Below are 14,224 nucleotides of genomic sequence, written 5' to 3'. Positions count from 1 at the left end.
GAGTTGACTGTCAAAATTAAAAAAAAAAAAAAAAAACAAAAGGAGTATTTTAAAGTGGTAAGTAGCTTCAAAGCCATTGAAAGATAATTTTTCTCTATTTAATTGGAAAGTATATCGATATTTATATTGATACAAAAGTTAAATTAATAGATAATATATTTATTGGAGTAATTATATATCTACTATGTGCCAGTGTGTTCAAGTAATAAATACTAAAATTACTGCCATATTCTCATTCACGTTTACGTGACTTACAAATTAAATTTACAAGTACAGGGTAGCTTTATTGAGAAATTAATATTTAATGGCGTTTGAAACACCATAAATTAGATAAAATATATCACCGAGCAAGGACTCGGGTAATAAATTTTAGATAGAATTTAAATTTAGCGCTAAACTACATAGCTTCATTCATTATTCATTAAATTACTATATAAATTTATAATTATAATAATTGTGTTATTTATAATTTAATTATAGCTTTTTTATGCAGGCATATTTATTTATTAATATATTTATTTTTCTTTTTTTTTTTTTTTTAATGTAATAAATAATAATTACAGAGCAGAGATAAATCAAAAATAAATAAAATGCGTAGACGCATCTTTTGTAATTCAGATAATAATTGCAGTAATTAAAAATACGTATACGATAAAAAAGAAAAACAAAAATATATATTACAGAAGTCTATCAATACACACAGAGCATAATATATTATAAATTATAATTCTAGACTATTTAAATTAATTAAGTTTAATATAAATGTTTTTAGTTTTTAGAAATAAGTACGAAATATTTCGTGCATTGAGCCTTGCGCTGACACTAGTCTGATCTATAATATACTTTTGTATTTGCATAATAAATTGTGTATTTATTAGTTAAGTAAAAGCACAGCTTTGTTTGGGTAATTGTTAATTAACTTGTCTTCCAGTGGACCAATTTTAGTAGCACTAATTTTTTTTTTAAATTTACAATTAATAATAATGAATTTTTTAATGTCATTTTTAAATTTTGTATTAATTTTCACTTATTCTATTTAATAAAATCTGAAATGCTACTTAATTTATGAATTTATGAATTTAATTATTTAAGATCAAGACTTATCATTCATTTATTGTGATTATTTAATTGTGGCTTAAGTTCAATGGAAATTTTATAATCTTCTTCGTTTTTTGAGACTGTGTGATACTGGTTCCATGATTGCTCTTCGGCAGTGCCCCAGATACAGAAAATAAGGCAGCAAATTCCCATGTTTAAGAATGCGATTATAAAAATTAAACGCCACTGTCCAATAGTTTGCTAAATAAATTAAATAAATTATATTTAATGAAAAAATTTTTAATTTTATGATATTTAAATTGAGAGACATTTGATAATTTTTAGAATTTTTAAAACAAATTAATAATTAATTAATTAATTAGCAACCTTGCAGTCACTATGTGACTGCTGTGACTTGTGAACTATAAATAAATAAAATTTAGCTTTATTAAATAATGACTGTTGTTAAATTGCACTTTACTTTCTTAATTATTGATATTTTTTAAGAAATAAGCTCATCCCGAAGTTATGCTTATCAAGAGCTTTCATTTGAGTAGCAACATGCATTTTTGATATATTTTTCATGTATACATATTTATAATATATATAAATATATAAAATATATGAAAAATTGATGTGGGTATTCAAATGAAAGGTCTCGATGAGTGTAATGTCAAAATGAGCTTATATCTTTAAAAATATCATTAGTTGACAAGATATCAAAGTCAGTTTTTAATTATTGACATTTTTAAAGATATAAGCTCATTCTAATGTTAAACTCATCAAGAGCTTTCATTTGAGTACCCACATGCATTTTTGGTATATTTTTCATATATACATATATATATAAATATATGAAAAATTGATGTGGGTATTCAAATGAAAGGTCTCGATGAGTATAATGTCGAAATGAGCTTATATTTTTAAAAATATCATTAGTTAACAAGATAGCAAAGTCAGTTCTTAATTATTGACAGTTTTTAAGATATAAGCTCATCCCGATGTTACACTCATCAAGAGCTTTCATTCAAGTACCCACATGCATTTTTGGTATATTTTTCATATATACATATATATAAATATATAAATATATGAAAAATTGATGTGGGTATTCAAATGAAAGGTCTCGATGAGTGTAATGTCGAAATGAGCTTATATCTTTAAAAATATCATTAGTTAACAAGATAGCAAAGTTAGTTCTTAATTATTGACATTTTTAAAGATATAAGCTCATTCTAATGTTAAACTCATGAAGAGCTTTCATTTGAGTACCCACATGCATTTTTGGTATATTTTTCGTATATACATATATATATAATATATATAAATATATAAAAAATTGATTAGGGTACTTAAATGAAAGGTCTTGATGAATGTAATGTCAAGGTGAGCTTATATCTTTAAAAATGTCAATAATTAAGAACTGACTTTGCTGTCTTGTCTCTATCTTATTTCTAAAAAAAAATCTAAAAATTGTCAAGTATGCTAATTTTAATTTTATTCAATTTTTTGTAACTTACGTTATCATTTGTTAAAAATCCAACAATAATCGGAGAAACAAAGCCAGCAATGTCAATAACAAGGCCACAGATACCGAGAAGAATACTTGCGTAATTCGGACTGAGGTCAACGAGATTAGAGAGGGGTCCCGAAGTTACAGCGCCGGCTGAGGCGATTCCTCCCATTATAAGAATCACTGCAAGTACAGGATAACACCCGCTGAATGCAAGCCCCAGGATTAGAAAACTAGGCAGCCCTGAACTGACAATAGTCGCGAGTTTTCTGACCTCAGTTAGAGTCAGTCTTTCGGTTTGGAGCAGCCAGTCGCTCATATGGGCGAATATCCAGCTGAAGAACATCGTCAGAAAGTGAGGAAGCCCAGAAAATATTCCCGTCTGTGATAAAAGTAAATTTATATTAATTTTTTTTTTAAATTATTTGGATTAAGTTACTTTTTCAACACTCCAGCCATGGATAAATTTGAAGTAAGCCGGCGCTTGCGCCATCAGAGTGAAGTAACCCCAAACTGCGCCCCAGTTTGACAGAACTGAAGTCCATACTGGCCAGGATGTCAAAATTTGACTCCATGGAATTGCTAAATTCCGGTTGGAATGGTCTACGGATGTGCCTAAATTATCTAGGATGTACTTCTTTTCTTTTTCTGATATTCTGGGATGCTGTTGTGGAGTGTCGTAGACAAAACTAATCCATAAGAACCACCTGGAAGAATATATGAATAAAAATTAATTTTATAATTCTCAAAAGTTTATAAAATAATTAGTTTTCTTTCAATGAAACTGAAATTAAAAAATATCTGTCATTTTTACACGCTTTATATTAGCTTCACTTGTATGTCAGTTTGTCAGTATGTCAGTAACTCTCCGTGGGTAATCTGCGCGCCTGCGGCCTTCCTTGGTTCTGGTAGCCGTTTCTCAGGCTCGCTCTCCGAAATCGAACTCTGATTCCCCGTATTTATAATATTTATAAATAATTATTTTTTTATTAGCTTCACTTGTATGTCAGTATGTCAGTATGTCAGTATGTAACTCTCCGTGGGTAATTTGCGCGCCTGAATATTTTTGATAATCAACAAATAATAGTTTAAAAAAAGTAAAAAATCACGCTTTTATAAATAAACCAAACTAAAAAGTAAAAAATAAATAATAGTTTAAAAAAACTAAAAACACGCTTTTTATAGAAAACCAAACTAAAAAATAGAAAATAAATTTAAATTAAGAATAGTGTTAAAAATTTCAATAAATATAAATTAATAATAGTGTAAATAAAAAAAATGTATTTTATTTTAAAAAAAGCGTGGGGTGCTTTTTAAGATATTATCAAAATGATAATCACTCTACTCATATCTGTCAATAAAATATTTATAACTATTGACACCATGCACCTCACGCTTTTTTTAAAATAAAACTAGAATTTGAATTTGCGCGCGCAAGCGCGCGCCTGACTGTAGCATTTGCGTATATTTTCATGCTTATGATATATTCGACCAATCACGTTACGAATAGTTTGATGCCACATACATTTCATCTCAATTTTATATTAGGACTAGAATTTGAATTTGCGCGCGCAAGCGCGCGCCTGACTGTAGCATTTGCATATATTTTCATGCTTATGATATATTCGACCAATCACGTTACGAATAGTTTGATGCCACATACATTTCATCTCAATTTTATATTAGGAATTTTATATTAGGACTAGTATGTTGCGCGCAAAGCGCGCGTGTGAATTTAGTATGGAGTTATCTATATTTTCATACTTATGATATATTTGACCAATCACGTTACGAATAGTTTGTCTAATTGTGTATATTTTCATATTTTTCATCTAAATTATAAGAGTGGATACATTTTTTTATTTACACTATTATTAATTTATATTTATTGAAATTTTTAACACTATTCTTAATTTAAATTTATTTTCTATTTTTTAGTTTGGTTTTCTATAAAAAGCGTGTTTTTAGTTTTTTTAAACTATTATTTATTTCAACAAATAAATTACTACTAAGAAGAAATTTAAAAAAAATTACGTCAATAATTTTTTAAAACAATCTACAAGTGTGGAATTTTTATGACACTGAAGTTGAAAGACATTAAAAATTTTTTTATAATTTTACAGCAGTGTAATTATTACGAAAAAAAATTTAATAAAAAAAATTCCAGATTTAAAAATTGAAAGAAAATTATTGTTGATAAAAATCATCAGATGTCAGCTGGTTTCAGGGTAATTATTTAATATTTAAAAATAATTAATAGTACAAAATTAGTAAAATACTTAAAACTCACCAAATGATGCCTAAAACTGAAGTTATATAAAATACTGACTCCCAACCTAGGTAATCGATAATAAATCCACTCAATGGATATGTAAGAGCAATTCCAACACTTCCGCCTAAAAAATGATTACTAAAATAACATTTATTGTTAATTTAATTAGAAGTATTAATAGATTTTTAATAATTACCCATATAAGCGCTCACAAATTTACTTCTTTCCTTCTGAGGAATCCATTTTGCCGTTAGATCATGAGTCGCAGGATATGCAACGCCCTGAAATAAAAAAGTAAGATTATTTGGTAAACTTTTTAACTTTTGCATACTTATGATCCTAAAATTAGGCATTTAAAGTTTTATTTAACCAATAAATCAGATCTAGAAAATTATTTTTAAAAAATTCCATTGTGGAATTTTTAAATCATAATTTATTTATTATAAAAATTTTTAAAATGATATAAAATATTTTTAAACTTCAGTATTGAAGCTGATATTACTTACAGCGACTAATCCTTGCAATACGCGAATGAAAATAAGACTGTAAAGACTATATTGCATAGTGACAGACAAAAAAACTCCAAAAATGGCGGCTAATAAATTGCCGACTCCAAAAATCATTTTAGTTCCATATTTACGGGCCAAAACTCCTCCGGGAATTTCACTTAACCAGTGGATCCAGTAGTAGGCACCAATTGCAAGACCTTGCTCATATTCTGAGTACTGAACTTGCTGAAAAATTGAACAAATAAAGTAAGTACAACTTTATTTCTTCTTTATGTTACTGAAGTTAGCTGACAGCTGTCAATTTTTTTAATTTTTATAACAAATTAATTACAATAAAAAAATGCTTCTATAAATTTTCAATAATCATTTTTTTTTAATTTTCACAAATGGAATTTTTTGTTAATTTTTTTTTTTTCACAATAATTTAATTGCTATTAAATTATTAAAAAATTTCTGTCTTTTAACTTCAGTGTCATTTCTTCATAATACTAAAGTTAGCCGACGTTTTTAATTTTTTTATTATTTCTCTTTTACTAACCCGAGAAAAAATGTTTCTATATAATCATATATAATTGTATATAATCATATATGACTATATATGATTAAATATGGAATCACATATATAATTATATATAATTATACATGATTATATATGGAATTGTATATAAGATTATATATAATTATATATGACTATATATGGAGCAATATACAGCCATGCAGGATTATACATAGTTCCATAGACAATTATATATAAGTATGTATAATTATATATGATTATATATGGAATTGTATATAAGGTTATATATAATCATATATAATTATATATGACTATATATGGAGCAATATACAACCAAGCAAGATTATATAGTTCCATATATAATTATATATAGCCATACATGATTATATATGGAATTGTATATGAGGTCATATATAATCATATATAATTATATATGACTATATATGGAGTAATATACAGCCAAGCAAGATTATATACAGTTCCATATATAATTATATATAGCCATACATTATTATATATGGAATTGTATATGAGGTCATATATAATCATATATAATTATATATGACTATATATGGAGCAATATACAGCCAAGCAAGATTATATAGTTCTATATATAATTATATATAGCCATACATGATTATAAATGGAATTGTATATGAGGTCATATATAATCATATATAATTATATATGACTATATATGGAGCAATATACAACCAAGCAAGATTATATAGTTCCATATATAATTATATATAGCCATACATGATTATATATGGAATTGTATATGAGGTCATATATAATCATATATAATTATATATGACTATATATGGAGCAATATACAGCCAAGCAAGATTATATACAGTTCCATATATAATTATATATAGTTATATATAATCATCCATGATTATAAATGGAATTGTATATGAGGTCATATATAATCATATATAATTATATATGACTATATATGAAGCAATATACAGCCATGCAGGATTATATATAGTTTCATATACAATTATATATAAGTATATATAATTATACATGATTATATATGGAATTGTATATAAGTTTATATATAATCATATATAATTATATATGACTTTATATGGAGCAATATACAACCAAGCACGATTATATAGTTCCATATATAATTATATATAGCCATACATGATTATATATGGAATTGTATATGTCATATATAATCATATATAATTATATATGACTATATATGGAGCAATATACAGCCAAGCAAGATTATATATAGTTCCATATATAATTATATATAGTTATATATAATCATCCATGATTATATATGGAATTGTATATGAGGTCATATATAATCATATATGACTATATATGGAGCAATATACAGCCATCCAAGATTATATATAGCCCCATATATAATTATATATAAGTATATATGATTATACATGCTTATATATAATTAACACATATCAAAATTTTTTCTTTGAAAAAAAATTTTTTTTTGGTAATCACAAAAAGAGTAAAATGATGTTTATAATTACGTTTAAATAATTCTGAAATACAAAATTTGTTACATTTCCTATGAGATGTTTTGGTCTGCTCTGCTCCTACCTAATAGTAAAATCATTATTTATTTTATTATCTCAATAAGTGTTATATTATAATGAGATTCGGTAAAATAAATAAATTATGAATTATGACTACCCAAATATATTATAAAATCAATTTTTATATTATATTTATGATAAACCCATATGATACATTATGTAGATCATAGAATCATTGTCATCTAAGACAGCAGCACAGCAGACAGAAACTTCAAGACGCACGGAGATCACCAAAGTTAAGCAGCATTGAGCAGGGTTAATAGTTGGATAGGTGACCGCTGGTGTTATAACCGTAAAATTGTAGCTAGATTTTTTTTTTGCATTTTAATTGGTTACAGAGAATTGCGTAGGACCATATTAAATACTCTATCCATAAAATTAATCCAATAATTAATTAAATGTAATAAATATATAATTAAATATTGTTATATATAATTATATATGATTATATTTGTCCATTTTTTATATATAATCATATATAACCAATTTATATATAATTATATATAAATATTTTTTCTTGGGAAATTAGAACCGAAAAATATTTTTAAAAAATTGCACTTATAGTTTTTCAAGTTTTTGTCAAATGAAAATTTGTTTTCATTTTTTTGTAATAATTTTCTCAATAAAAAAAATTTCTAAAATTTCTAAATGTCGGCTAGCTTAATTTTCACCATTTCTTATTTTAATTTCACATCACCTTAATTTCTTCAGTTTCATTATTAGCCAATGAAAAATTATTTACACTCTTGATAAATGTATTGTTCATAACTTCTCCACATTGTGATACAACCGGAGTTTCAGATTGTTTAGCAGTAGCAACAAGTACGAGGTTCAAATTAACTCTCAGCATAAAATTGACACCCAGACCGGAAAAAACCATCCACCATAAAACGTCCCGGCAGTTTAATACATCTTTATTAAAAAAAAAGACTTTAATAATTAATTGTCACTCTTAATTAAGGTAAGTATTAATAAATATAATTAAATAAAAAATATTTACCTCTGATAGACATGATCACTAATTGTATTATAAAACTTATTCACAAAATGAAATTATTCGGATTAATTACTCGAGCAGACAAACTGATATAACTGAAAGCTCAAATATAGAACATCAGCAAATAAAAATATACTAATTGAAGTGATAATTGAATTTTAAGTGATAACCCGTTAATATTAAACTATTGATCTACATGTATTATCGAAGAAGAACTTATGTACGTCGCTCTCATTCGGATAATCGTATTATTTCAATAACAAGTTTGAAGAATCGGTAAATATTTACAAGTGGGGTCAACCTTTTTAATTTTCATTTTTTTGAACGAATTTTCTATTCAATTTTATTGATATATTTTTTTTAAATACATAAAAAAAATTAACAATTAAAAAAAAAATTGATTGTTACAATTTTAACAAATTTTCAAGAAAGTTTATAAATTTTTTAAAAAATTGGGATATTTAACTTTTTTTTTTAATTGTTCGTTTTTTTTTATGTACTTTTCAAAAAAAAAAAAAAAAATATCAAAAACATCAAAAAAAATTAGGAAAACGGTTGACCCTGAAGGCCATCCCTGCAACTTCCCGCTAATTCCATACTTAGGCGCTTAAAATTGCACCAATGACGTTTTTGAGCTCTTCGAGCTCAAAAATACAATTATGGTTATTTTGAGCTCTCCGAGCTCAAATAGATTGCTTTCCTATGCTTTAAAACTCTTCGAGCTCAAAAGTCTGATAGAGATTTGATAAGACACTATTTCTTGAATTTTTAAACCGAAATAACTTTTGAATGAATAAACCGATTTTTACGCGGTTAGAAGCATTCGACGCAGTTTTTTTAAGCCTCACAAAAATCTCAAATTTTGAATTGATCGCGCTAGGAATTTTGGAGTTATTCCGAAAAAACACTTTTTTCAGTTTTCTTTCGTTCACGATATCTCTCGAACGATTCAACCGATTTTGACCAGACTGGTGGCGATCGACGTGGTTTTTTGAGTTTAAGAGCTGATTAGTTTTGGAATTGAACCTTTATGCCGTTTAAAAGTTATTCCAAAAAAACCACATTTGAAAAAAAATTTTTTTTCAGTTTTTTTAAGATTTCTCAAAATCTATTGATCTGAATCAGTCAAAATAATTTTCAAAATCTAAGTTTGGTCAAGCCCTTTCGAATGGCATCAACCGCGATGAAATCGGTCAAGCCGTTCAAAAGTTATAAGCGGTTCACATACTTTCACACACACACACACACACACACACACACACACACACACACACACACACACACACACACATACAGACACCGTGACAACCTCACGGGGATAGTCAGGGAAGCTTCCTGTGACCTTCAAACGTCGAGATCTGATGAAAACTCGATTTTTGCAAAACGGGGTGAAAACAATAACTTCGCGATTTTTGTAAATATTCGAAATTCATAGAGGGAAGTTAAAAAGATAAAATAGAAATTTTATCCAAAAACATGAGAGCCAAAATTTTTTCAACTTTTAAAGGCAAAAAGCTATCAAAATCTTTATTTTTTCCTTTCACGACATTTTTTATCATAAATGAGGAGCTGATTTTCAAAAGGATATCTTATTATATTTTAGAAGAGCAGTTTTTTGAACTTTTAAATATTAATTACTTTGGGAATTATAAATATTTCTAAATGAAAATCGAATTGTAGCTTCATAACCGATAGCACTTTATAGCTAAATTAAAAAGTTCAATAAAAATATTTATAATTGAAGATATCTAGTTTTTTATCGCGATTAATCAAAATGAAAAAGATACCCTTTAGAAACTCAACTCCTCAAATGCACCGTTAAAAAGCAGAATAAAAAATGCCATTCGGCCTCACCCGAAGTAGAAGGTAGATTTCATGTGATATGAGATTTTCTTTATTTATGTTATTTAATTTGTTGAATTATGTAATTTTTAAATTTTTAATCCGCAATAACTTTTAAACGAGTTGACCAATTATCACGTAGTTGACAAAAGTCGATGCAGTTTTTTTAAATTCTATGATGATTTTCAAACCGTGAACTGATCAGATAAAAAATTTCGGAATTTGTTTGAAAAAAACGCTTTTTTCGATTTTTTTCGTCAACGATATCTCACAAACGAACCAAGCGATTTTGACCGGTCCGGCGGCGATCGACGTAGTTTTTTTATGTTAAGAGTTGATTAGTTTTTAAATCGGTCGGTAAAAGCTGTTTAAAAAGTCATTTTAAAAACGACATTTGAAAAAAGTTTTTATTATTTTTAAATTTTTGAATGGCTTATAAAATTAATAAAAATCTTCATAAAGTATAAGTGTTATAGGTCAAATTGAAGGTAATATAATCAGCTTCACCATAAAGTTTCCACAAATGAGCTCTTTTTCTGTCAGTCAAAAATTATTCACGGTTAAACTTACAAAAGTTGAAATTTACAAAATTTTGAAAATTTTAAATGGCCGCCATTTCTAAACTAATTAACCGATTTTGCTCATCTTCGAACTCGACCTCGGTAATTACCCAAAGAATATGTGTACCAAGTTTTGTCAATATCGGTTGAAAACTTTTCGAGATATCCTGATGACAAGGCTGGTTATATTACATATACTAGTTGTTACTCACTGCCCGCTGGTCGCTTTATAGAATTGCATTTTTAGATCTAGACTTGAAATTTAATTAGAGTATTGTTTTAACTTGCACAGATTCCAAATTCTGTCGAATTGGCACGAACTTTTATCCATGTAATTATTCTAGCTAATGTTCATTGTAACTTTCAATGTGTAATCATTACACGCAAACAAAAATTGGGCTTGCCACATGAAAATCATGTGGCAGCCCCAATTTTTTACGTATATCAGAATTTAAACGTAGATTTTAGAACTTTCCAGACCATTCGAAAATTTACAAAACATTCTCATTGGTTTAAAAATCTAAACGTCCGATTAGAACTTCCTAGATCATTCTAGAATTTTTAGATCAGTTTTAGAATTTCTTAGAACATTCTCATTTAATCAGAATCTAAACGTAGATTTTAGAACTTACCAGATCTTTCTATAAATTTCTAGATCATTCTAGAATTTCCTAGAACATTCTCAGTCGATTAGAATCTTAACGTAGATCTCAGAACTCCCCATATCATTTTAGAATTTCTCAGATCATTCTAGACATTTCTGGTTCAATCGAGAATTTTCTAGAACATTTTCATTCGATCAGAATCTAAACGTAGATATCAAAACTTCCTATATCATTCTAGAATTTTCTAGACCATTCCCATTCAATCAGTATCCAAACGTAGATTTAAGAACTTCTCAGATCATTTTAGAATTTTTTAGAACATTCTCATTTGATCAGAATCTAAAAGTAAATTTCAGATCTTACCAGATCTTTCTAGAACTTTTTGGAATATTCTAGAATTTTTTAGAACATTCTTAACCGATTCGAACATTGGTATACATATTAAAGCTTTCTAGATCATTCCAGAAATTTCTAGAATAATCTAGACCATTTTAGACCAATGATAGTCTCACATTTTTAAAGTTAACTAATTACTTAATTAGAAGTTCAAATACTCGACAAAAGATGGTGACACTACACTTAATTGCCAAGTTGAAGAGTTGGAAAAGCCCTTTTATCTCTAAAAACACGCCCTTTAGGTTAGAACGGGAACTTTCTTGTTCGAGGGGGGATAAAGGGCTATCACACTATATAAGTCCCTTTATCGTGCCGGAACTCCTTTTTAAGTTTTATCGGCACGCACATTTTATCAACTTAGTTTTATTATATATAATGATATATGGGTGATTCTCTGTAAGGATGTTTTTTGCTGTCCCAGGCATTTTTTTATTAGAAAAATTGTTATTTTGTTACTAAAAAAAATTTATTACGAAAGTAAAAAAGCATTTCTATTTGGAGCATTGAAAACTAAAATGGAATAAATTTTGGTTTTTTTGCTATAAATTCGTAAACCACCGAAATGTCAGTCCCCTGGGCTGTCCCAGTCCCAAAATTAAAACTTTAAGATTAAATTTTAAGTTATTCGTCAATAATATATAATTTGGTCCATAATGTTTATAAACTTAATTAGTTAACTAATAATCTTCTTCAATAAAAAGTACTGAAAGTTAATTTGTTTCATTAAATTCATTAAACCAAAGTTTGTCCCAGGCATTTTAAGATCAGTCCCCTGCCAGAAGTACAAAGCCAAAAAAGAAAAATCTAGCGTGTTATTTTACCTTTTGTAAGGTTTATAAGGATCTAACTAGCCGTAAGTTAATAACCATAGGGCTGTTAGCGCTTTATCGCCATTTTATTTAGTGTCAAAGCACCGTTTGTTCTGGAAATATGTGTCTGGGCCACTTCAAAACTCAGTCCCCTGGCAGCTATTTTTGTTTATAATTTATTTATAAAATTGGATCCATAAGTCTTAATATTATTCTAATTAATGTAAACATTCATTGAGAACTTAAAAAGTTGAATGCATTGAAATAGTTTGCTTGATTTTTCTCAATTTGATAAAAAAAATCAGTCCCCTGGCAGTCAGTCCCCTGTCATGTTATATGGCAAAAGATACACAAATATCGAAAAAGCAAAAATTAATTCGGCTATTTATTATAATTAAACTGATAGTTTTGTAGTCCTTGTTAATTTTTTTTCTAATAAAATCAAAAATAATTTGGTCGGACAATTTTGTACAGATTTAAGACGTCCTTACAGAGAATCACCCATACCCTCGCGGTTTTTGGAATACCGTAAATTTTCGGTATTAATGCGTTTACCATAAATTAACCGTTATAATTCTGAAATAATACGGTATTTCTGTGGTTATTTTGGCCAGTTTTTTTACTATAGTTATACAGCATTTCTACCGTACTTTTGCTGCAGTTCAGAAATAATACGATAAAATTACCGTAAAACTCTAGAACTTTTACCGTAAAAAATCTATGTATTAACTATAATATTACAATAATAAAATCGTATTTCCACGGTAAAAATACCGAAGATATACTGCAATTTTGTCGCGTTTATACTGATATAATTAAAGATATAATGCTTTCTACCGTAAGATGGACGGTTGTGTTTATTACTCGGTGAGTTTTATTAGGTGACTGAGTAAATAGTTACGGATAGTGTCTCTGATAGCTCAACTGATAGAGCCTTCGGCGCTTTACTAGATGATCCGGATTCGAATCCCGGTCTGGACTAAAAAAAATGATAATAATAATAATAACAGAGAAATTAATTTATCAACCTCGTAAAAATTATTCATGATAATTTATAATATTATAAAGAAAAATTTTAAGCTATTGAAAAATAGTAGTAAAGCAGCATATTTTTGGTATTTTGCCGGTAATAGAAAGTAGGGATCTTCTTTTACGGTTTTTTTGCTGCAATAGTGCCGCAGATATACAGTAAATATGCGGTACATTTACGGTTTAAATGCTGTTAATATACCGTAATTTTTCTATTGTATTGCCGTAAATATTCTGAATTTATTTCGTCATTTTTTCGTAATAATTCGACAAAAAAACTGGCTAAAATAACTGAAGTATTACGGTAAAAATACAGCATTTATATCGTATAAATAGCGAATCTTTACGGCATTTCCAAAACCGTGAGGGTATATATATGTAATATAACCAGCCTTGTCATCAGGATATCTCGAAAAGTTTTCAACCGATATTGACGAAACTTGGTACACATATTCTTTGGGTAATTACCGAGGTCGAGTTCGAAGATGAGCAAAATCGGTTAATTAGTTTAGAAATGGCGGCCATTTAAAATTTTCAAAATTTTGTAAATT

The 14,224-nt window shown here is 27.5% G+C and overlaps 1 protein-coding gene across 1 annotated transcript; it reads right to left on the bottom strand.

Moving 5' to 3' along the window:
• Nucleotides 1–752: 752 nt before the first annotated feature.
• On the bottom strand, nt 753–8,691 carry LOC123268223 (putative inorganic phosphate cotransporter). The gene is made up of 8 exons (XM_044733157.1): nt 8,436–8,691; nt 8,133–8,347; nt 5,330–5,557; nt 5,020–5,104; nt 4,842–4,947; nt 2,991–3,258; nt 2,559–2,933; nt 753–1,299 (listed from the first exon to the last, which is right to left on the bottom strand). The coding sequence occupies exons 1-8, from the start codon at nt 8,446–8,448 to the stop codon at nt 1,108–1,110; spliced, it is 1,482 nt and encodes a 493-aa protein (XP_044589092.1). The 5' UTR covers nt 8,449–8,691; the 3' UTR covers nt 753–1,107.
• Between the last annotated feature and the right edge of the window lie 5,533 nt (nt 8,692–14,224).

The sequence above is a fragment of the Cotesia glomerata genome, linkage group LG1 (genome assembly GCF_020080835.1).
Source record: "Cotesia glomerata isolate CgM1 linkage group LG1, MPM_Cglom_v2.3, whole genome shotgun sequence".
Lineage (NCBI taxonomy): Eukaryota > Metazoa > Arthropoda > Insecta > Hymenoptera > Braconidae > Cotesia > Cotesia glomerata.
Note: the sequence above shows the minus strand (reverse complement) of the source record. Positions and strands in the feature narration are given on the sequence as shown.